Source organism: Mobula hypostoma, chromosome 28, assembly GCF_963921235.1.
Source record: "Mobula hypostoma chromosome 28, sMobHyp1.1, whole genome shotgun sequence".
NCBI classification, from domain to species: domain Eukaryota; kingdom Metazoa; phylum Chordata; class Chondrichthyes; order Myliobatiformes; family Myliobatidae; genus Mobula; species Mobula hypostoma.
The window spans coordinates 11,376,277-11,402,718 of NC_086124.1; the positions used below are offsets into that span (position 1 = coordinate 11,376,277).

Here is a 26,442-nt window from a genome sequence, read left to right on the forward strand (position 1 = left end):
CCACTACGCTACCGTGCCGCCCTTGATGGTGCTGGGCTGGCAGATATTTCATGCTATTGGATGTCACAGCCAAACAACCTTTAACATACAGAACCTTGTCTTTGATGTTACACAGTAGTAAAATACCTTTTCCAGAAAACGAGGAATGAGTCTAAAGAGAGCATGGGAAACAGAACTGTTGATTTTGAGGGAATGTGGGAATCAGGACCCTGGTTATTTTATAAGGATTGTGGGAAGAAGGCTCTGTGAATTTAAAGGAAGTGTGGGGAAAAGTCATTTGGTTAGCTGGATGTTGAACTATCGTGATATTTGAACAATTACTAGATTACTGGAGTGTTACTTATTTATTTTAAACTCATTGTGTCACCTCCAAAGAAAGTAGTAGAGGTAAACTGGTAAAATCCTTCATTAAGATGACATAACAGGGGCCGGCTGGTGGCGCAACGACATCGGCGCCAGACCTGGGAGCGGAGGTTCCCGGGTTCGAAACTAGTCAGGTCCGCCCCTCAGTACGCTTCCCATTCGTGCCGGATTGAGTGTTGAGAACACAACTCGACCTCGTAAAACAAAGGGAAAGTACTGAGCAAAGTGTCTGTGTGAGGAATGGCGCACCACACGAGCTCTCTCTCGCTCTGCACCTTGTAAAAGCCATGAAAAAGACATCATCATCCCCGATGCACACACGGACACGCAGACGCACACACACACGCACAGACTCGCACGCACGCAGGCCGCGCCAAAAAAAAGATGACATAACTGACGTTATAGATAGGGATTTTCATTTAAATGATAATCTTCATAAGCAGAAAAATTGTTAATGAGCTGACATCCATGTGCTTTCCATGTGTCACGTGGCCATGGCAACTGGCATTTTGAAATCTTTATGAAATATTCACTTCAAAAGCAGCCTGTTGGGTTCATTATCAGATGACTTCAGCAAGTTGTAGGGCAACATTTGCGCTTTAGTATAAGTGATGTGCAGGATCAAAGGTATCAGTAGACTCAGTCACTTCCATCATGGGCACAAGCCTCCTCACCACCGAGGAAACCTTGAAGAGGCAGTGCTTTAAGAAGGCGGCATCTTTCACTAAGGACCCTCACCATCTGGGCTACACCCTCATCTCTTTACTACTTTTGTGACTGTCAATGAAAACCACTGGAGAAACATGTAGCTGGTAGTATAAAAGTCTTTACCTGTGTTGGGCACACACAAGCTGACAGCATTTTGGAGTCACACTTCCTGACCCAACGTTACATCACATTTTTATATGCTAACGATCAAAGGTAACAGCAGGACAATTTCTCTAATTACAATGCATTGATAATGCTTCCTTTGAGTTATATATAATTTTCAAACAGTCAGATCTTCACACTAACGCACCCAAAATAAGTATCAATCACTGGTGTCTCTGAGATGCATTCATGCATATGCAGACATCTCATGTCAATTGGGTGTCTCCTGGTTTGCAATCAACCCCAGTATGAAGCTCCAATGTCACCACTGAGCTGAGCTGCATTTTAAATTCAATCTATAATCCAAATTCAGATCTGAAAACTGGTTGCTGTTGAAATTAATATTTTACTATATTCCATAACTCCAAAGCAAATGACTCAAAGCACATTTTATCAAAGAATGTATAAATTATACATCTTGAAATTTGTCTGCTTGTAAGCAGCTACAAAGCAAGGAACTCAATTAACTTAAATTAAAAAAAGATAAAAACCACTGCGCAGAGAAAGAGAGGAAGAAAGAACACATTATTCAAACAATAGAAGCAAGCCAATAGCATCCTGACTGAGTTCCAGATCCAGTCCCGAAGCGGTCGGAGTAGGCCCAAGCCAAGCCTTGGTCCCAGTTTTCACACCAGAAAGGAAAAAATGCACAGCAGCCAGATCAGTTCACAGCCTGGGTGCCACGGAGAAAGGAATGAACATTCGCAGGAGGGCGAGCAAAACCAGCCCAGCCCTCACCTCCGTTCCCAACACCTGGGCTTCCAGTCTATCTGCACTAGTGCTGAAATGGTCCAAGCACCAGGCAGTGCTACGTTCTAGGACCTGGATCCCAGCACCCTGATATGCCTGGGCCGCCCCGCCCGAAGCTGTTCTCGATCTCACCAAATCAGCTCGGCGCTTGAAGCGAACCAACTTCGCACCCGGCTCAGGTGGACAGGCATCAGATCTCTTCCGCATCGACTCCCCGCCAAAACGCTCACTCCATCTCAGACAGAGATACAAACTCCAGCAGCTTGAACACATTGCGTCTCACAATGCCCCAGCGTGGCTCATCTCCAGAACCGGCCACGCCTCCGCCTGCCTCCTTACTGTCTGCGGCAATAGTTCACCACAATTTCCCTCATGAAAGATGTTATAAGTAATGTTTTTAGTCAAATCTCTTGCCTTATGATCTACCAGTGGGCTGTTGCACATCTTCGGTAATGCTATCTTAAACCGGAAGTATAATTCTCCAGAATATGCCCTAACAACTGCTATTATGGTGGAGGTACAGGAGCCTGAAGACCCACACTCAATAATTTCTTAATAGTCTATGAACCGAAGAATACTACCTTTATTATTCCTCTTCTCTTGCACTATTTATTTACTTTGGTAACATATAGGAATTGTATGTCTTTGCGCTGTATTGCTATTACAAAACAACAAATTTCATGTCATATATGTTAGTGGTGATAATACATCTTATTTTGATTCTAATTCTGATTGGCCTCATATTCACATCTAGCTATTGGCAGGGGGAGTGGGTGGGAAAGGAAAGTGTGAGGGGTGGTTGTAGAACAAAGAAAGCTATTAAATATAAAACATAAATGAACAAAATATGTACAAAGTAGCTAGAAATGAAATTTTAAAGGATGAGAATACCATGATAATCAATCTTCTATCCAGTCAAGATAATCTAAGATATAATAACGGGTGATGTAATAAAGTGAGTTACTGTTTCACAGATATTGTTAGTCATTTCTAGTTTGCCAGTAACAATTTCCTGTTACTTTGTTTGAAGGAAATGGTGGACAAGATTATTTTACATTTGTTTATACATGACTAACAATCTCTCTTTACATTTTTACGCTGCTGACGTTTATTGCGGCAATGAAGTTCCTCCATCTCTGTCTCCTTCTTTTCTATCGTGCCTCAGGTTTGGTTTTCATTTCTGCCTCTAAGGTACGGCACTAAGTTGTCTTTGGTCTCCCATACCGTCGCACACAGATGTAGAAGGATTCTTCATTGCTGTTTCCCTAACAATTTTTGCTTGACCATTCAGGGTTATTAGCCCTGAGCTGAACCCCCAAACCTGGAGGAATGGTGGACCTCTACCCTTTGACCTGTTTGGCATGGGTGACCCTACCAAGAGCCAAAGCATAGAACTCTTACTTCAGCCAACATAGGTCTCCAGGTCATTGAGGCACGCAAGCCTCCAAACCCTACGACAAGTTTGTGGCCCTCTTGGAGGGAGTTTCTGAGTGCATACAAATATGGAATAAGTGTCAATAGACAGGACAAATTAATTTTCCAAAAATAGACTATAAGTTGGATGATGTCATAAATCTGGTATGATGATGTAGTTCCATCTGACTGAACGTTACATTTATTAGCAGGATTGACTCAATTATAAAAGAACAACCAAATCACCAAGGGAAGTTTTACTGGTAGAGCATCACTTTATCCTTCAATATTCTCTGGTTGATCTGATAGAGGTTTACAAGATTATGAGAGGCATACATAGAGTAGACAGAGAGTATCTGTTTCCCAGGGTTGATATATCTAATACCAGAGGGGATGCGAGAGGGGGGTAAGTTCAAGTGGGATATGAGAGGTAAATTGTTTTACTCAGAGAGCAATGGATGCCTGGAATGTGCTGCCTGCTATGGTAAGTATATTAGAGGCAAATACATTAGAGGCTTTTGAGTAATATTTGGATAGGCACATGGATGTAAGGAAGATGGAGGGATATGGACATTATGCAGGTCGGAGGGATTAGTTTTTGGATGTCTTCAATGTACTCTTTTGCTGGTTCAAAAGGACTTTGTACATTCTCCCCATGACCATGTGGGTTTCCTCCAGGTGCTCCAGTTTCCTTCCACAGTCCAAAGACGTACCAGTTGGTAGATTAATTGTCCCGTGATTAGGCTCAGATTAAATTGGGGGATTGATGGGAATGAGTCACCAGAAGGGTTTATTTCATGCTGAATCTAAAAAAAAACAAATCTCAATAGATAAACAAATAAATAAACTAATGAAATTCTGTGCTATTTTGTGAGTAATAATTCATCTTATAACGTAAAGCAAAGCTGACTTCTGATGCCAGAATTTCTCGAAGACATTTTGGTTAAATTGAGCAGCTACACAAACAGCAGCTTAAGTTTGCTTAGGACAAGGGCAATTTTTATAGTCCTTTACAAACTTTGTAATTATGCTCCAGTTGTGTAAATATGCCTGGACCTTGCTGGATTTGAATATCTAGATAAGCGAGCTTATTGTGCTGCAACTGTAATTCAATGATGATGCTATTCAGACTATTCAGTTAAAGAGATTAAAAATCAGAATTTAAGAAGATAATCTTCCAATATTACACTTCCTTCTCAGGCCACACCAGTCAGTACTGCAAGATATTTTTCCCCTTCATTTTCCACACCATTTTAACACAGGGGTTGAACAGCATGGAAACATCTACTCCATACCAACCAAGATGCTTACTCCAAGCTAGTCCCATCTACCAGCATTTGGTCCATATCCTATGAACCTTTCCAATCTATGATGGTCTGATCTTCACTGACAATGATGAAGATGTCATCAGCAAGCTGCTTTGTTAACCCACGAACACTACCTCAAACAAGAGAAAATCTGCAGATGCTGGAAATCCAAGCAACACACACAAAGTGCTGGGGGAACTCAGCAGGCCAGGCAGGATCTATGGAAAAGAGTTAACAGTCGACGTTTCAGGCCGAGACCCTTCATCAGGACTGCTTCACTACTTTTTATTTCTATTTTTTTGTACTACATATTTATTTTAACTATTTTATATATATATGTTTACTGTAATTCACAGGTTTTTCTTTACTACTATGTATTGCAATGTATGGCTACCACTAAGTTAACAAATTTCCATGACATACACTGTTGATATTAAACCCAATTCTGATTCTAATTTCAGATTTTCTTATTCTAAAACTAACGTTTATTCACAAAATTTGCAATTCTACAATATGGATTATTCATTGGTTCTTATTCACTGCACCCAGCATATCATTATATTATGATATGTTGATTATGTTAGCATGATTTTAACTTTCCTTTCTGAATCAATTCATGTGGTGTATATGGATTTTAGTAAGGTATTTGATAAGCTTCCATTCGGCAGTCTTATTCAGAAAGTCGGGAGCAACGGAATCCAGAGAGACTTGGCTAGATTCAGTATTGGTTTGCCCACAGAAGGCAGGGGAAAGTTGTAGACAGTTGTAGACGGTTGTATTCTGCCTGAAGGCTGGTGACCAGTGATGTTCCATAAGGATCTGTCCTGGGACCCCTGTTAGTCAGCTTGCAGATGACATGAATGTTGGTGGCGATGTGGATTGAGTAACAGGTTGTAGTAGGTTACAATGACATATCGATAATACGCAGAGCTGAGAAGTTGAAAATAGAGCGGTGACTTGATAGTAAGAGGCATGGAGAAGATAGCCAATGTCTTTTCCCAGGGCAGAAATGTCTAACATGAACGGACATACTTTTAAGGTGATTCAAAGGTTCAAAGGTTCAATTTAATGTCAGAGAATGTATACAGTATACAACCTGAAATTCTTACTCTTCACAGACATCCTCAAAACAGAAAACCCCAAAGAGTGAATTACAGAAATGTTAGAACCACAAAGCGTCCCTCCCCCTCCCATGCACAAGCAATAGCAAAGCATCAACACTCCACTCCCCCACTTGTTCCACCAAAAAGCATCAGCCTCACCCACCACCCACTGTGCAAAAATAGCAAGCCCCCAGAGACCTTGGTCTAGGGTCCATCAAAAACTATGGTCCATCCCAACACTTCAAAGTCTCAACAGGCTCTCTCTCTCTCTCTAATGGGGGGGAGATTTATTGCTCGTGCTACAGCGAGAAGGGAGGCCAACAGATCACTGTTTCAATGTTACAATCTATAGCGCCACTTATTTTGGGACGCTGACTCAAGAATCAACAGATGAATGAAGGAAAGTGTGGGGGGTGGGGTATCAGAGGTTGTTTCTTTTTAAACACAGATGTTGGTAGTTGAGGCAGATAGATTAGGGAAATTTAAGATGGGCACACGCATGAAAGAAAAATGGAGAAGTATGTGGGAGGGAAGGGTTAGATTGACGTGAAGTAGGTTAAAATGTCAGCACAACGTAATGGGCTGAAGGGCCATGTACTATTAGCATTCTATCATCAGTGTTCAGTGAAGGTGAGCTCTAAACTGCGCCCTTTCCCTTTCACCTTGTGGTGCTTGCACTACACCTCAGTATGTCCCTCGGCACGCACTCCTGCACCTTTTTATGTGCCAGTCAGTGACACTTGGTTGTGGACAGCTCCTTGCACTGGAAGACCAGCGAGTCTCAATGTAGAGTCCATTCAGCTGACGACCTGCTAGCTGGAGTCAATGTTTTACTTGGTGCACGTCCCCAGGGTCAACCTACCCTGCATTGGAGCCCTGTGTTTGTGTTCTGCTTGGGATGAATCTCAAACAAGATAATGCGGTTGCAAGCCATCCGTACAGATTATTTCACTAAAACGGTGCATGGTAGACACAGCCAACTCTTAATCAGATGATGGTGGACTGGGACATGAACCTAGAGACCTGTTTAGAGGTACAGCATGGTAACAGGTCCTTCCTGCCCAACAAGCTCATGGTGCCCAAATACGCCCAAGTGACTGATTAATCTTTAATCTGTACATCTTTGGGACGTGGGAAGAAACCAGAGCACCCGGAGGAAACCGACACAGTCATGGGGTGAATGTACCAACTTCTTCCTGGCAGCGTCGGGAATTGAACCCAGGTCACTGACACTGTAAAGCATTATGCTAACCGCTAGGCTGCAGTGCCACCCCACAGGCACTAAGTGGTGAAGTTTTTTCTTTGTGCTCAGTTTTTATTAAGGGTCCTATCTTTTGAGTGAAATTTTAAACTGAATGCTCCCTCACACAGATCTAAATGATTAAAGGACAATACTTCATGAAAGAATGTGGGGGTTATCTCTACCATCCTGGGCAATATCTACCATTCAATCTGTATTATTAAGAAATATGGTATGGGTTTTTCAAGGTTCTGTTCATGGTAGCTTCTTACATTAAGGGGAACATGAGGGGAAACTTCTTCAGTCAGAGGGTCCTGAGAATGTGGAACGAGCTGCCAATGCAAGTGGTGCATGCGAGCTTGTTTTCAATGTTTAACAGAAGTTTGGATAGGTACATTGATGGGAGGGGTATGAAGGGCTATGGTCGCAGGTTAAATGGGAGTAGGCAGTTTCAATGGTTCAGCATAAACCAGATGGGCCGAAGGGCCTGTTTCTGTGCTGTATTTTTCTATGACTCTATTAAAAAGTACTGAAGTTTGAAAGAAGCTAAAAAAAATAAAAGTCTTCCTTAAATAATGTCTTGGGTTCATGGGTTCCTATCAAACATAAATAATAAATAATACTTCACCATTAAATAATATTCTGCCAAATGGATTCAAGTATTGTGGGTCAAAAGGAAGACTGCCTCTTTTTTGGGAGGGCAGAGTTCCTCTTCCGTTAGTAAAATCAAAAGACTGACAATATAAAAGTCTGGAATGTCATATTGAATCTGGCTCAGAGAAGGATATCTGCCTTCCTTGTCTGCTGTCAGAGCCACCAATATAGTTGACTCTTAATAGCCTCACGTGTTCAGGGGCAACTAGATTTGAAAAAACATTTCCAGTGACATTTGTACAATTAACCAATAAATTAACAAAAGCCCAGGAACTGAATTGAACTCTACAATTAGAAATAGTTCATCAATAGATTGCTGTAGACGAGAGGCAATTTCACCATTTTTACCCTGGTACTGGAGAACCATTGTCCAAGACTGGACACAATCAGTGTCCTTGCCAATTTGAAAGATGCTATTCAACCTAATCTCACAATCAATTGAGATACTGTCAGGATTTAACCTTGCAAGTTCTATTTAGTACTTTCATAGCAAACCGTGCTGAGACACTCTCAAAATATGATGATGGCTTAGGTTTCCGACTTGTTTGAGATAGCTAATATTGTACCAATGAAGCCATCTTGATTGTCTGCTTTCTCTAAGCATCCTCAAGAGGAATTTCTTTTGTTGAAGAACTCGACACTAAATTCTATCATGAATTTATTACCACACAGAAGATTACAACAGTAGCTACATCTTTAAAGTACTTAATTAGTTACAAAAGACCACACTCTCTCTCTCTTTCTCTCGATGGTAGGGAGAGTTTGCGGCCGGTTCTGGAGTTGGAGAATCTTGGAATAAAAAGCCATGCAGCAGGCTGTAACATCATAACAGCGATTGCTGGTTTCCCTTTCGCTGTGAAATGGGAGACATCTCTCTGTCCCTCGTTAGTAAGAAAGAGAGGCCGTGGCGTGTCAAAGCATCGGGCATACAATAGTTTTTATGGTCTCACTTTGAGTGCTTTGCTATTGGTGGGTGGCTTTTTGCTGAAATGGATGGGGGGAGGGGGAGAGTGATGTGCTGATACTTTGCTGCTGCTTGCGTAAGGGGGGGAGAGGAGGCTTTGGGGTTCTAATGTTTTTTCTGGCGTTCATTCTTTTGGAGTTCTGTTTTTCGTGGATGTCTGTGAAGACTACATATTTCAGGTTGTATATTCTCTGATAATACATGGAACCATTTGATTTGAACCATTTGAAAATGCTTTGAGACATCATGGGGTTCTGAAAGGCAATATATAAATAACAATTCTTTAACTTACTTTGAATTCATTAATGTGTTTAGACAAATTTCAGATCATTTCCATCTTGCCAATATTTCAGTTTGGACTTGGACAAATTGGCATCAATAAACCATTTCTCTTATCTTGCTGACAGAGATTGATAAAAGTTGATTTGATTACAGTCAAACAATAATCAAAGACCACACCCATATCAGACATTCTGTCTTCCGCACCCCCCACCCCCACCATCGGGCAGAAAATGCAAAATCCTGAAAGCACGTACCATCAGGTTCAAGAGCAGCTTCTATTCCTCTACAATAAGATTACTGAATGGTCCCCTAGTACAATGAGATAGACTCTTGACCCCATAGTCTACCAAGTTAAGGCCTTACACCATATTGTCCAGCTGCACTGTACTGTTTCTATGGGTTGCCACGGTAGTGTAGTGGTTAGCACGGCACTTTACAGTACAGGCAACACAGGTTTATTTCCCGCCGCTGCCTGTAAGGAGTTTGTATGTCCTCCCTGTGATTGTAGGGGTTTCTTTGGGGTGCTCCAGTTTCCTCCCACAATCCAACAACGCACCAGTTGGTCGGTTAATTGGTCATTGTACATTGTCCTGTGATTAGGCTAGAGTTAAATTGGGGGATTGTTGGGTGTTGCGGCTTGAAGGGCTGGAAGGGCCTATTCCTCACTGTATCTCAATAAATAAATGAATAAATAAATAAACTGATAAATAAATAAGCAAGTAAACAAATAAATAGACGAATAAATAAATAAATTAATTAAACAACATTTTATTCGGCATTTTATTATTGTCTTCTCAATGCACTGTTGTAATGAAATGAGCTGTACAGATGGCATGCAAAACAAGTTTTTCTCTGTACCTTGGTACATGTGACAATAATAAACCAATTTAAGAGAAGTTAAATCAGTCATTTAAAAAAGCGAGTTCATGAACTCTGGTCCACTGGAATCAAAGCATCAGGAACAATTTAGGATTACAGTTATAGCTGTGATACACTTCTGTCTCATGTTTGCACAGCTTGCTTTCTAAATAGCAGCTACTACTTGTTAAGATCAGAAACAGATGTAATTAAACTTCCAGCTAACAGCTTGTTTAGTTTTTGGTCATAAAATGGAAATCAGTCTTCGGTTCTTAAAATGTAAATAGAAACCAGTAATCAGCTTGAAGTTATAAAAACACTCTCTATAGAACAGCTTTGAAAACAAGCTCTGTATTTTGCAGACACTCTGTCTGAGAGAAAGCAGATGCTAATCATGACACTTGCTTTATTACTGTTCAAGGACAGAGTATTAGACAATAGGTTGTTTAACTTGGGGGTCTTTCAAACAGACAAACTGACTCTTAAGTTGCTTAGTTCAAGGAAGCTTGCAGAGCAGATAGATACTATAATTTAGCACATTAATAACTGATGTACTTATAGTTTGAAAGGTTTTTTTGTGCTCAAGGAATGTGCTGTGATGTGTTTCACAGCATTTACAGCATTAATTGTGAACTGTGAGCATTAAACTAAGGTCTTCTTCTCCAAAAGATGCTTTTAGACTGCTTGTGTTAAAAGGATCACTGAGGAAATACCATATGCATGTGAAGTCATCCAAGTGGGAGAAAAAGGATACAAACGTAGAGAGCAGTTTAGGCTTATTAGGAATGGGGTAAGGAACACCAAGAAGAAACGTGAAAGAAACACGAAGTGAACTAGAATCCTCTCCTCCAGCTTTGGTTTCTGTAATGGACAATTTGTTGTCTGTATCTTTGGTATGTCATTTTAGTTTATAAGAATGGTACCTGTGTTTTGGAAATCCTTTATCCTTTGAGTTTAAGAAATCATTTATGATTTTGTGTTTTAGGAATACTCTGTGCTTTGTGTTTTAGGAAATGGTTTGTGTTTTAAAAATGGTTTGTGATCTGAAAATGTTTATGATAGAGAAGTCCTCCAAGCTTTAAAAGTGTTTTACGAATGTTATTTTGACTTAAATGAGTATCATTGAAGTGAACTGCTACTTTCATAGCTGGAAGTATCTTCTCCTTGGTAGGGAGAGGGGACCCACTGCTCAAATTTTTGGCAGCTAAACTCACCATGGAGAATAAACAGGGAAGTAAAGTAGTCTTTGACGATTGGATAGTTACATATTATCTTCCTTTAGTGAGAGTATTCATGGCTATTTATATCTGATAGGGCTTAAAGTCTTCATTTGAGTGAAGAACTTTGTAGTCAGCAAACCCAATACCATCATGCAACTCGAGATGAAACAGAAATAAAATCAATGAAAGATTATAAATGTAAAATTCAAAAATTAAAACCATCTCTTGATGATGGATTAAGTTGTCCTTAGTTGAGTACATTTATTGTGATTCAGGGCTGTATTCTATTGATGGGTTTAAATGAGATTGATTATCTGTATTGAACAATGCAGTAAGGTGGGGAAGATGCTGTTAGCTTGCATTTATCTGTTGTGTAACATTATGACTCGCTGACGTCACTATTACAAAGCTGTAGAAAATACCAAAGAACTACTGTAGATGTCTTAATTTAAGACCGTGGACTAAAAGAAAATGGGACTAGAATATTGGCTATTCGATGAACAAAATCTGATTTGGGTGAACCTATGGATTACATCCTGTCAGCAGTCACTGATACATCAGGGAGCTTGAGTAGAGAGAAGACTTCAGTGACTGGTGCCTGATTCATTCTCCTGACTGAGGCTGGCACCGTCACCATTAACCATTAACACACACACACACACACACACACACACACACACACAATGCTGGAGGAAGTCAGCAGATCAGGCAGCATCTATGCAAATGAATAAACAGTCAACATTTTGAGACGAGACTCTTCTCCAGGACCAGAAAGGAAGGGTGGGGGGGGGGGGAAGACGCCAGAATAAAAAGGTGGGGAGAGGGGAAGGAGCATAGCTAGAAGGTGATAGGTGAAGCCAGGTGGGTGTGAAAGGTCAGGGGCTGGAGAGGAAGGAATCTGATTGGAAGGGAGAGTGGCCCATAGGAGACAGGAAAGGAGGAGGACACACAGGGGGAGGTGATAGACAGGTGAGAAGAGGTAAGAGGCCAGAGTGGGGAATAGGAGAGGGGAGAGAGAGGGTTTTTTTTACCGGAAGGAGAAATTGATAATCATGCCATCAGGTTGGAAGCTACCCAGACAGAATATGAAGTGTTCCTCCACCCTGAGGGTGATCTCATTGTGGCACAAGAGGAGCCCATGGACCGACATGTCAGAACGGGAATGGAATCGGAATTCAAATGTTTGGCCACCGTGAAGTTCCACTTTTGGAACCAAGGCGCTCAACTCAGTCCCCCAATTTATGACGGGTCTCACCAATGTAGAGGAGGTCACATCCGGAGCACCAAACACAATAGACGAGCCCAGCAGATTTGCAGGAGAAGTGTTGCCTCACCTGGAAGAACTGTTTGGGGACCTGAATGGAGGTGAGGGAGGATGTGAATGAGCAGGTCTAGCCCTCTGGCCACTTGCAAGGATAAGTGTCAGGAGGGACAAATGGACGAGGGAAACACGGAGGCAGCCATCCCTGCAGAAAGCTGGGGGGGGTGGTGGTTGGAAGGTAAAGATATATTTGGTGGTAGGAGCATTTTGGAGAGGGCCAAGGTTGTGGAGAATGACGTGTTGGTTGTGGAAGCTCATGGGCTAGTAGGTAAGGACAAGAGCAACTCTGTCACTGTTAAGATGGTGGAAGAAGGGGTGAGCACGGATGTTCGCAAAATGGAGGAGATGCAGGTGAGGGCAGCATCAATAGTGGAGGAAGGAAAACCCTATTCTTTGAAAAAGGAGGAGATCTCTGATGTCCTGGAAAGGAAAGTCGCATCCTGGGAACAGATGTGGCAGACATGAAGGAACTGAGAAACAAGAATAGCTTCACCTTTAATTCACAGTTAGTGTGAGAATGGGAATTTACTATACAGCAGATCAGGGTAAGCTGTTACAAATTACAGAATTCTTGATTCAATCTATGAGGTTTTGTTTGTTGGTTCACAAAATGTGGACATCACTGAATGTGTTTGCATTTCATGTTCAACTCTAATTGGCCATGAAAAGATGAGGTAGTTAAGAGTCTGGAGTCACATACAGGACAGAACACATAAAGATGACAGATATCCTTCCCAGAAACCATATTACTGTGGCAATCCAGTTGTTGCTAAATTTAATTTCAGATATATTTAATGAATTAAATTTAATTTAGAATTTTCCATTTCCCATGGTAGGATTCAAACTTGCATCACTCGAAAAATGATTCAGCACTACTGGTTGCCGGTCTTGTACTTAATAAACTGTGCTTACTATCAAAAAGCAAAAAGAAATACCCAAAATATCATTTCTATTTTCAGAAAAATGTTAACACTTTGCAATGTTTTTTTTATTTAATGAGATATAGCATGGAGTAAACTGCCCCTTCAAGCCGTGCCACCCAGCAATCCCACGATTTAACACTACCCTAATCGTGGGACTATTTACAATGACCAATTAACCGACCAACTGGTACATCCTTGAACTGTGGGAGGAAATCAGAGCACCCAGAGGAAACCCACGCGGTCATGGGGGAGAACATACAAACTCCTGACAGCAGTCACAGGAATTGAACCCAGCTCGCTGGTACTGTAAGGCAGTATGTGAACTGCTATGCTACCGTGCCATTGTAAAAGTGTGTACTAATGTCAAATAGTTCTTGCTGTTTAACTAATCCATTGGAAGATACTCTGACTAGAAATTCAGTTGCAAGTGAGTGCTATTGATACACTTCTAGATTAAGAGAACACTCAGTCCTCTTTTTATTGTCATTTAGAAATGCATACATGCATTAATAAATTATACAATGTTTCTCCAGAGTGATATCACAGAAAACAGGACAAACCAAAGACTAACACTGACAGAACCACATAATTATAACATATAGTTACAGCAATGCAAAGCAATACCATAATTTGATGAAGAACAAACCATGGGCACGGTAAATAAAGTCTCAAAAGTCCTTGAGTCGATCGACTCCCGAGTCCCCGATAGCAGGCGGCAAAAGGGAGAAACTCCCTGCCATAAACCTCCAGGCACCGTCAACTTGCCGGTACCTTGGAAGCAGCCGACCACAGCCGACACTGAGTCCATCCATCCGAAAATTTTGAGCTTCCGACCAGCCTCCCCGATACAGCCTCCCGAGCGCCATCCTCTGCCGAGCGTTTTCGACTTCGCCCCGGCCGCTGAAACACACAAGGCTGAGGATTTTGGGGCCTTCTGCTCCGGAGATTCCGGTTACCACACAGTAGCAGTGGTAGCGAAGCAGGCATTTCAGAAGTTTTCCAGATGTTTCTCCGTGCTCTCACATCCGTCTCCATCAAATCAGAATTGTGCACGGTCCCCTACTGTTAGCATTTAGAATTATTATTCGAGATAAAGTCTTTAAGAATTTTTTCTTTGTGTATTCCTATGCCCATAGTTACTAATTAAGTGTTTTGACTGATTATAAAACAGTGGATTGGAACACAAAACTTTAGAATGCAGCAATCTCCTGCAGTAACTGTGTTATCCGAACCACTGAAATTTTGGTAGGTTAGATATCAATGTTGTTTCTTTCATTCCTGCTCCTGATAAGTTGCCAATGTCAGATCAAACTGGTTTCATGGATAGAAGAATGGGAAGGTCCTGTTTTGATCTTTGGTCCGTGCTGAGTTAGCTGATTGCAGCTGAGCACAGTCATACAGTCACAATAACTGGATACATGCCCCTGAGTTAGCAAAATCTCCCCTGGTTCTTGCTCCAAGCTGAAGCCAGTTACATCCAGTGCTATATCACCAAAGACTCTAGCTGGAAAATATGAATGGAACCATGCGCGGTGATAGTGGTTTTTGTGGGCAAATGGAGATTTATGTGGTTTCACCATTTGAGCAAGGAGGCTGCTTAACTAGAAAGGTGGCTGGGTAGAGATGCGTCTCTTCCAAAGGAGGTTTAATGCATGTCTTCTCTCTGTTAGCCTCCAGGTCACCCTTTAGCAAGGTGTAGCACCTGCATACCCCACCCCACCGATCAGGGTCTTGTGAAACCATGGGAGCAGCTGGTGGATGTTCATATAAGCAGCTGGTGCTTATCACAAGTCCTGGTTATTCAACCACTGATGCCAGGCAGACAATCTCTGAAGAGTATTGATAATAGTTGGGGTTGCCCATCTTGTAAAGGCAATGTCCAGAAGAAGGCAATGGCAAACCACTTCTGCAGAAAATATGCCAAGAGCAATCACAGTCATGGAAAGAACAGGATCGCCCATGTCACACGACATGGCACGTAATGAATGAACAGAGTGAACTAGCAAAAGGTGGAATATTTCATATGGGAAGGGACAATGAAATAAAGCAAAACAGAGTAACAGAAATTTACGTATGACACAGACAGCAATTTGGCTACCATCTCAATGACGGACAGGCACAACCTATTTTCCAGCTGTTAATCTGTGGGTTCTTGGAAAATATTGATCTCAGGATCACAATGAAACCTAAAGAATGTTGAAAGGACTCAGTAGAGTGGATGTGGAGAGGATGTTTCCTATGGTGAGGCTGCTTAGGACCAGAGGGCACAGATAGAGGCATATCCTTTTAGAACGGAGATGAGGAGGAATTTCTTTAGCCAGAGGGTGGTGAATCTGTCAGGCCACTCGTCTGAGTGCTACTGGTACCATGTAACCCAGTGCTACCTGTCGCATGGTCGGGTGGTCGGCGACTAAACCGGCTCCCCCACCAGGCTTGCCTGGTGAGGAAGGTGGCTAGACACCCTGCAGGACGAAAAACAAGACCTGTCAAAGGGCGGATGAACCCTCTCGTAGGGCCAACGGCCATCTAGCAAACACGTGCCATGAAGCACGGAAAGGGCATCCCTTGCATCGAAGCTTGGTCTGGCCATTCACTGCAACAGAACTTCCCCCAGCCGTCTTGGACCCCACCATCCTGCTGGATCGGGGAGAGGATGTCCAGAGGGTGGGTCTGGACCTGTGCAACTCACTACTCACCTAAAATCCACTCACGCACAAGCTGTTCCTTTCTGAGGAGTGGGGTACCACCCCACTAACTGACTGTAAGGAACCATCATCATCCTGTGGGATGGATGGCCAAAGAGAGAGAGGCGAATCTGTGGAATTCATTGCCACAAGCAACTGTGGAGGACAAGTCACTGGGTATACTTAAGGCAGAGGTTGATAGATTCTTGGTTAGTCAGGGCATGAAGAGTTACGGGGAGAAGACAGGAGATTGGGGCTGAGAAGGAAATGGATCAGCCATGATGAAATGGCGGAGCAGATTCAATGGACAAATGACCTGATTCTGCTCCTATATCTTATAGTTTTATGGTAACTCAAACTTAATTTTCCAACTGGCATAATGCTGCACACTTAAAGTCATACTGATTTTTCCTTTTTAAGTAATAACTGAAGTCTTAATGCCATCGATGAGATGGAGGAGCAACAGGTTCTTCAATGGCTGTTTCTTCCAACTTTCTGATAATGAAGGAAGACCACACTAGCTTCTTTATCTCAGTAAGTTCTAGGTGACTTCACCTGGTAGGTAAGAAACTTGGTAAGCCTCTGAGCAAAAATTAATTACTCCAAGCTATTTCTGCTCATTGCATCCTTCCCTCCCAGATTCTCACGTTCCAGACTTTCAAGAGAAGGCTGCCACTAACAACACCTTATGTTCTATCTGGGTAGTCTCCAACTTGAAGGCACGAATATCAAGTTCTCCTTCCAGTTAAAAAAAAAATTCCCTCTCTCTCCCCTCTTCTTCTATTCCCCAGTCTGGCCTCTTACCTCTTCTCACCTGCCTATTACCGCTCCCTGGTATCCCTCCTCCTCCCCTTTCTCTGATGGTCCACTCTTCTCTCCTATCAGATTCCTTCCTCTCCAGACCTTTACCTTTCCCACCTACCTGGCTTCACCTAGCGACCTTCCCCTTCACCCACCTTTTCATTCTGGCGTCTTCCCCTTTCCTTTCCAGTCCTGAGGAAGGGCCTCAGCCCAAAACATCAACGGTTTATTCATCTTCATAGATGCTGCCTGACCTGCTGAGTTCCTCCAGCATTTGTGTGTGTTACTAAAAATACTACTTTGAGTTCCTTTTGTCCGTTGCCCACTGAGGGGATAAATATTAAAATAAAATGAGTAAAATAAAAATTAACTTTTCCCACTAATTGAGGTTTTTATTTTTTTATTCAGAGATACATCACGACACAGTAACAGGCCTTTCCACCCCAATGAGCCCACACTGCTCAAATACACCCATGTAACTAATTAACCTACCAATCAGTGTACCTTTGGACCGTGGGAGGCCAAACCGGTTCACCCGGAGGACACCCACGTATGTGGAGAACGTATAAACTCCTTAGATATAGTGGCGGAATTGAAGTTCAAAGTACATTTATTATCAAAGTATTAATGCAGTATACAACCCTGAGATTTGTCTTCCCTACCGAGAGCCACCAAACAAAGAAACACCATGGAACCAGGTCAAGGAGAACATCAAACACACAGCATGCAAAAAAAAAAGAACAAATGGAGAGAGTCCAGAGGAGGTTCACAAGGATGATTCCGGGAATGAAGGGATTAACAGATAAGGAGCGTTTAACAGCTTTGGGCCCGTCCTCACTGGATTTTAGAAGAATGCGGGTGGATCCCATGGAAACCTACCAAATGTTGAGAGGACTAGACAGAGTGGACATGGAGAGGATGTTTCCAATGGTGGGGGTATCCAGAACTAAGGGGCACAGCCTCAAAATTGAGGGGTGATCTTTTAGAACAGAGGTAAGGAGGATTTTTTTTAGCCAGAGAGCAGTGAATCTGTGGAATGCTCTGCCACAGACTGTGGTGGAGGCCAAGTCCATGGGTATATTTAAGGCGGAAGTTGATAGCTTCCCGATTAGTCAGGGCATCAAAGGATATGGTGAGAAGGCAGGTGTATGGGGTTGAGTGGGATCCGGGATCAGCCTTGCTGGAATGGCAGAGCAGACTCGAAGGGCTGAATGGCCTAATTCTGCTCCTGTGTCTTACGACCTAAATTGCGCAAAAGGTAGACAAATGAGCGAAAAACACAGAATATAAAACATCAAACCACAGAGTTATTGAAACAGTCTAGGAATGTTCAGCATTCTTCTAGGGTGTATCACAACCTGGTATGGAAGTTGTCCTGTCCAAGACCGAAAGAAGCTGCAGAAGATTGTGAACACGGTGCAGCACATCACACAAACCAATCTTCTGTCCGTGGACTCACTTTACACCGCACGCTGTCAGAGCAGTGCTGCCAGGATAATCAAGGACACGACCCACCCAGCCAACACACTTTTCATCCCTCTTCCCTCTGGGAGAAGGTTCAGGAGCTTGAAGACTCATACAGCCAGATTTGGGAACAGCTTCTTTCCAACTGTGATAAGACTACTGAACGGATCCTGACCCGGATCTGGGCCGTACCCTCCAAATATCCGGATTTGCCTCTTGGTTTTTTTGCACTACCTTACTTCCCATTTTTCTATTTTCTATTTATGATTTATAATTTAAATTTTTAATATTTATTAATTTTAACTATTTTTTATATTTATAATATTTAATATTTGTAATCCAGGGAGTGTGAAGCGCAGAATCAAATATCACTGTGATGATTGTACGTTCTAGTACCAATTGTTTGGCCACAATAAAGCATAAAGTATAAAAATCAATTTAGTGCTGTGCCATTTGTTGACTGCAGGCCACAGAGCCAGCCCGCCCCGATCAAAATCACATATAATAGCAACTAAAAAATTGAATTCATGTCACCGGCACTGTGGTAGTGTTACACTAACAGCTATGCTACCTTGTCACCGTTATAAACCTCACTGAAATGAACGGGGTCTACAAGCCTATGAGGGACACGACTGGTGTAGGATCAGAGAGGTGGCCTCCTCAGCATAATGGTGGGGAATCCCGGAGAGTACGAGTTCACATGGAATCGAGTGACTGAGTGGTGATGTCCACACCTACCTCTCACGCTTATGGGAGCAGCTGAGTTACAGCAGTTCTTTGTGGCCAGGGCCAATCTGATTGTCCTGACACTTTGCAGGGTAGGAGAAAATTACCACACACACACACACACACACACAAAAAAAGTTGTTTGGAATTGGTAAAAACCAAAAAAGTGACATAGCATCCTTCTGTTAAGGGAGAACTTACCATTTTGTCAGCTATCGCAGGTATTTAACTGTAGGTTAAGAAATAAAATTAGCTTTATTTGTCACCTGTACATCGAAACATCAAAACGTACAGTTTTGTGTCAACGACCAACAGTGTGAGGATGTGTTGCAAGTGTCGCCATGCTTCCGGTGCCATCATAGCATGTCCACAATAATCCTCCTTGGAAAGCAGGAGGAAACCAGGGCACCCAGAGGAAACCCACACAGTCATGGAGAGAATGTACAAACTCTTTAAATACAGCGGCGTGTATTGAACCCGGATCACCGGCACTGTAAGGTGCTACACTAACCACTACACTACTGTCCTGGCCTGCTTGTAACCAAGTCCTGATCTGGGGCCAGATGTCTTCTGCCAATAAGGAAGTTATAACCTCTATGCACATCCCTGAAACTGTAACACTTTATGAGAGGCAGAATCTGAATTAATACCACCAACAAATTAAAATTTGTTGTTATGTAGCAGCAGTACATAGCAATACATATAAAAACTGTAAATTATAGTGTGTGTGTGTATATATATATATATATATATATATATATATACACACACACATATATATGTATACACATACATGGATATTATATATATTTATTAAAAGAAGTCAAATTAATTAAGTAGTGCAGAAAGGCAAAAAAAAAAGTAGTGAGGCAGTGTTCATGGGTTCAATGTCCATTCAGAAATCAGATGGCAGAGGGCAAGAAGCTATTCCTAATTCATTGAGTGTGTGCCTTCAGGCTCCTATTCTCCCTCTCTGATGGCAGCAATGAGAACAGGGCATTTCCTGGGTGATGTGGATCCTTAATGATGGATGCTGCCTTTTTGAGGCATCACTCCTTGAAGATGTCCTGGATACTATGGAGGCTAGTGCCCATGATGGAACTGACTGAGTTCTCAACCTTCTGCAGCTTATTCCGATCCTGTGCAGTTGCTGTACCCACCTCCCCCACCATAGCAGACAGTGATGAATCCAGTTAGAATGTTCTCCACGGTATTCTGCATTCTATTATTGTTTTCCCTTGTAGCACCTCCACCTCAATGGATTATTTCAATGAAATGATCCTTATGGATGGATTGCAAAACACAATTTTCACTGTACCTCAGGTCATGTTGCTCTGCCATGGACAGTCCCATGCCCGGCTGCGACAGGAGCAGGTTGGATGCGGGGCTAGCAACCCCATTCCATTAAAATGCACAGAAATGCCAACAGATGCTCTAAGGAGCTCATTCCTAGGACAGGAAGGATCTTTGCCTCGAAGATGGATGCTGACAGCTGCTAACCCATAAAAATCCAGGACCAATCAACCTTCTATCATCCAGGAGCACCACCAGACTGGCCTAGGACAGAAGACTCTGGCGAGCTGCTGTCAGTGGCCTAAAGGGGTGACATGTTTAACTAACTAACAGTACCCGTGACAGTAATAAATTCATTTACCATTAGATCTCAATTCCTAGAGTCTGTGAACAGCGTTTGGGAGAAAGAACTGAGAGCTAAGCAACGGCCTTCTCTCAGCTTGGAAGTTTTTGGAATGGATTGATTTCACAAGTAAACACCTCCAAGAGGACCACATCCTTGATGTGATTTGGAGGCTTAATGAGCCGGGAGAGCTATGTTGGCTGGAGCCAGGGCCTTGTGCTCTGGCTCTTGGTCGGGTCACATATACCTCTCCCGGCATACCAACAGGTCAAAGGGTTGAGGCCAGACTAAGAGTGGTCCGCCAGTTCTCCAGGTTCAGGTGTTCAATCAAGGCTAGTAACCCTGACTGATAAAACACAATCGTTATGGAAACAGCAATGAAGAATCCTTCTACATCTGAGTGTGACGGTATTCCTGAGTCTCCACCCGGGACTTGCACGACTAACAGTGGTAAAAACCGAGCTACTGACATGCTGAAGGAAGCCCTGAACATCACCAAAGATGGAGGACCTTCATTGCTGCCCTAAATGCCAGCGGTGTAATGGGTAGTAAGTACAAGTAAACAAATCTGGGAGAAAAATACAAAGATGGAAAAATGAAGGTGGTGTTAAAAACTGCCAAAACAGTAGCAATTATCACCTACCTTGTTGGAATCCAGGTCTGCTTGTCAATGTGGGTAATGTATCATTTGATTTAACACCTTGTTTATTACAGAATCCACATGGATCATCTTTGACTTTGTCTATGGTAGAACAAGCTTCTTCGGGCTTCAAGCTTGACATTTCAGTATAAAGCCTTTTCTCTCCTGCTTTCTCCACCATAGACCACAGATATTTACACCCTTGATCTGATAGATTTATCTCGCAGAATGATGCAGTTTTATCATCTGTATTGTTGAGTGGATCACAAAGCATCTCTCCCTTATTTTGCTTACACAACTGCTCCTCTGTCAATATCTGGGATAAATACTGGTTGCTGCCAGGATTTGCCTCTTGTTCCAATAATCGTTCTCTTGTAACCTTTTCAGAATAATCGCATCGTTTGTTCCCTGATATAGAAGTTTTCCCTCTGTATTTTCCTTTGTTTGTGAAGAGAACTGTACCTTCATTCTCAGCTTTGTCATTTTCTTTCAGGTCCACGCACAGTACATTCTTCTGCAATTCCGTCATCTCATTGCACGATTTCATATTAACCTGACAAACAGAATCTAGACAGGAGTAGGGGATGCCAGAAAATTTTGTCAAAGTTTTAGATTGTTGGTCGGTGGAAAATAAATCAGTTTCTTTGATCCCTGCACGCCATGATTTGCCTTTGATCTGAGCTGCTGTAAGGATATAAGGTTTTTTCTTTTGGCTGGAGTTTGCAGTTTCTCTTCCTGTCTGTTGTACTTTACTTTGGATAGGAACTTTTCTTCTATAAGAGAGACAGAAAAAGACCATAAGATATAGGAGCAAAATTATGCCATTTGGCCAATTGAGTCTGCTCCACCATTTCGTCATGGCTGATTCATTTTCCTCCTCAGTCCCAATCTCCTGCCTTCTCCCCATATCCCTTCATGCCCTGTCTAATCAAGAAACTATCAACCTCTGCATTAAATACACCCAATAACTTGGCCTCCACAGTCACCTGTGGCACCGAATTCCTCAGATTTACCACTCTCTGTCTAAAATAAAGAACCTTCATGTCCATTCAGGCAAAGCAGAGTGAAGTTATTTAATGTGGAGTTTAACAGTTAAGTCAGAGACTACCAAGTACACTCACTGGCCACATAATTAGGTACAGGAGTGGAGCCCAGTGTGGTCTTCTGCTGCTGTAGCCCATCTACCTCAAGATTTGATGTGATGTGCATTCAGAGATGCTTTTCTGCACACCACTGTTGGAAAGCATGGTTATTTGAATTACTGTCACCTTCCTGTCAGCTTGAACCAGTCTGGCCATTCTCCTTTGACCTCTCATTAACAAGGCATTTTCACTCTCAGAACTACCGCTCACTGGAATTTTTTTTGTTTTGGTTTTTGCATCATTCTCTGTAAACTGTAGAGACCGCTGTGCATGAAAATCCCATATTTATGCATTGAGTTGTTGCCACGTGATTGGCTGATTAGATATTTGCATAAGCAAAGTGTACAGGTTACCTATTAATAAAATGGTCAATGAATATACATTAGAATGAATTTAAATTCTATTCCTTACCTATTCTAAATACTAAGAACCACAACTCTGAGTTTACTCTGGCTGTATTTTGTTTTAAGGTTGCGCAAGAAACCTTGTATGCTGAGACAGAGTGGTAATTGTCAGATATGGAGGCTATATACTTCAGATTAGGGTGTCCAGGCAGGGGTAGCACCTCTGGTGAAGGGGTTTGTCGTGTCCATTCTGGGGCAGCTCACTCACCTTTGGTCCCCACCAGACACTCAGTCGTCACCTGTGGCTCCAAGTAGCTGTTTGCATGCGGCCACACCTCGGTACACAGCTTCGACGGGCAGGCTAAACCAGTGAGTGTAGCCGGTGGCCTCACACCCCGGTGAGACAGGGACATGCCTGTCCCATCACCTGAAGTCAGCTCTGGTGGACTGGGTGGGTGAGATCTACAGTGAGATCCAACGGCCAGAAAGGCAGTTTTGCAATGCTCCGTGGAGAACAAAAGGGCACAACAAGGCACAGAAGATGCCATGGTCATCCACTGCAACCAAGGAAGACCCTAGTTTGTGATGCTTGTTCATACCGCTGGAGCAGAGTTCTGAGGTCGAGAGAGAAGAACTGCTCCAGTGCAATGGCTTCTTCACTTTAAAAACTCTCCCACACAGGTTTCCTGTCGTTGCCGGAAATGATGGACAACCACCATACCTGGGATTTTATCACTGATTAGATTTCAATGGCTGTGGACTGTTTCCAAATGCTTGGGAAACCTGTCAGGAGCAGAAGCAGCAGCAGCAGCAGGTGACTGCCCAATAAACCCCAGGAGCATTGTGCTGAATCGTTACCAGAGCAATCCAAAATTAACGGCAAGCACTGCTCACTTCCTGGTATGTCCTCAGCTCCATACATACAGTACAGCCATCCCAGTGAAAAACATTAATTTGGATGTTCACAGGTTCTGGGCTCTCTGTGATGGCTGTAGGAGGTCTGCAGAAAGTAACTTTGACAGCTCTGGACACATTTCTTCTCTAACAATTGACTCTGCTCTCCTCCACTGATCGATATGTCATCTCTATCAGGCTCAGTCTCCACTGTGTAGGAGAGTGGTCCAGTTCTGTCCTTAATCTTTCCGAGTACCCGCTTTTGATCAGCTCTGTAGTCCCAGACAAGGACTGATCATTCAGGAATGAAACATCAAACCTCCTTGTTTGAGGAGCCCTCAATTTGTCTCAGCTGTTTGTCCTGCAGACTGTTTCTGAGATTGGGCTTGAGGAGATCCTAGCGTGAGCCTGGAACAGCACAGCTGGCGGGTTGTTGGTTGTCGAGTGGGTTGCACTGCAATATGCAAAGAGGAACTTGGTCAGCTTCCGCTTCAGCGTCAGCGTAGTGTGTTCTTCTGAAATTGCTCGCAGTGTGTTCTTCAGACGCTGGACAAACCTTTCTACCAAGTTATTTGTAGCTGGGTGGTATGGGCCAGGTGTAATATGCCTTATTCCATTCACATTTAGGAATGACTGAAACTGTTCTGCAACCAACTGTGGTCCATTGTTAGTGACTCAGTGTTCTAGAACAGGGGTCCCCAACCTTTTTTGCACCGCGGACCAGTTTAATATTGACAATATTCTTGCGGACCCCCCGACCCCGGGGGGGGGGGGGGTGTTCAGATAGGGTTAAACTCACCTCAACATGTCTTTTACAGTTAGTGTTGCCAACTTTCTCACTCCCAAATAAGGGACAAAAGTAGCAGTTAAATCCCAGGACATTTGTGTTTACCCCAGGAAAGACTACTATGACCATGAAGCCTTGCGCGGGCACCTGTCCGTGCATGCATGATGTGCGCATGCGTGTACGTGCTGATTTTTTCCCATAAATCGGTTTTCGCTTAATCTTCCCGACTATACTATACATATATTTCTACTTTTTATAGGCTGTGTATTTATCATATCATTCCTGCTTTTACTATATGTTAGTGTTATTTTAGGTTTTTTGTGTTATTTGCTAGGTTATTTTTTGGGTATGGAAACGCTCAAAAATTTTTCCCATATAAATTAATAGTAATTGCTTCTTCACTTCATGCCATTTCGGCACGAAAGGTTTCATAGGAACGCTGTACCTTAGCAGGGGAAATACGGGACAAGGGCAGTCCAATATATGGGATGTCCCGGCTAATATGGGACAGTTGGCAACCCTATGTTCAGGTTCAACAGTGCATGACAGGGAATGAGGAAAGGTGTAGCTGACTCATATAATTTCCTTGCGGCCCGGTACCGGTCCACAGCCCGGTGGTTGGGGACCGCTGTTCTAGAATACCAATCCTTAATAAAAGGCTTCCCAACACTTCGCTACTGTGAGAGGCTATAGTGGAGGCTATTTGGAACATTTCTGGCCACTTTGTAACTCCATCCACAACTATCAGGAAAGTTGTGCCCATGAACGGCCTAGCAAAACCCACATGAATCCTCTGCTAGGGCAATGCAGGCCATTCCCAGGGATGGAGAGGCACTGCTCTTGTCATCTTCTGGATGTGCTGGCATCCTGAATAGTGTGTGGCGGGCTGCGCGATCTGCTGATCTATCCCAAGCCAGCAGACAAAGCTTCGAGCCAACACTTACATTTTGACCACACCTGGATGACTGGCATGTAGGTCCTCCAACACTTTAGACTTCAGCTTGGATGATACAACAATTCCTAATTCCTACATACGGCAACCCCCGTCAAAGGGAAGTTCATTCCAGCACTGATAAAAATGGGAGAACTAGAATTTCAGCTGCACATTCCAGCAATTTTGGGTTGCCCGTAGACCTAAGACAGTGTAGGTCTTTTCTGGTTTCCCTTTGGATCATCTCTGCCGTAATAGGGAGACGTTTGATTTGCATTAGGGAGAATATGTCAAGAGGAGTGTCCTCTTTTGAGAATTTTTCAGGTATTTCCTTTTCCAACAGTAAACGGGACAACCCATCAGCACTTCCATGATTAGATATCCTCTTGAATTTGATCTTGTATTTGTATCCTCCAAGAAACAGAGTTCATCTCTGCATTCGTGCTGCTGTCGTTAGTGGAACATCTTTCTGTGGACTAAAAACGGACACCAGTGGTTGATGATCAGTAATGAAGGTAACTTTCTCCCATACACGTAGTAGTTGAAACATTTTACACCCCAAACCAGACTCAAAAGCCTTTATGTCAATATGCGTAATTTTTCCCTGCAGCAGTACGGGAACGCGATGTGAAGGCTATGTGGCGTCCACTTCCATCACTCATAGCATGTGACATGACTGCACCTGTACCATAAGGTGAGGCACCACTGCAAAGCTTCACTGGACGATATGAGTCATAATGTGTGAGTACAGAATCTGACCTCACCATTTCCCACGTATTTTGGAAAGCTACCTAACACTGCTTTGTCCATTGCCATTTCTTCCTGATCTGTAGTATTGAGTTCAAGGGGTGGAGCACAGTAGCCAGGTCTGGCAGGAACTTGTTATAGTAATTGACAAATCCTAAAAAGGACTGCAACTGTGACTCATTCTTTAGCCTTGAGGCATCCGCCACTGCCCGAGTTTTCTCACCACATTTGTGTAAAACTTGTGTGTCAATGGTGTGACCACACTAAGTGATGATTAAAGGCTTTACGCTTGTCACATCATACTCTGAGCGCATAATCTGCTATTCTTTTCAACACAGTCTTGAGGTTTTGGAGATGTTCCTTGTCATTCTCACTGCT

At 42.9% G+C, this 26,442-nt stretch overlaps 1 protein-coding gene across 3 annotated transcripts in view; it reads right to left on the reverse strand.

Annotated features, from left to right (window-relative positions):
* The window catches only part of si:ch211-15d5.11 (nuclear receptor coactivator 7), a 110,314-nt gene that overhangs the window by 46,169 nt on the left and 37,703 nt on the right, over window positions 1-26,442 (reverse strand). For all 3 annotated transcript variants that reach the window (XM_063034678.1, XM_063034679.1, XM_063034680.1), the window contains one exon: window positions 21,223-21,992. In XM_063034678.1, coding sequence (XP_062890748.1) covers window positions 21,223-21,992 — 770 coding nt within the window. The remainder of the gene's footprint in view (window positions 1-21,222; window positions 21,993-26,442) is intronic.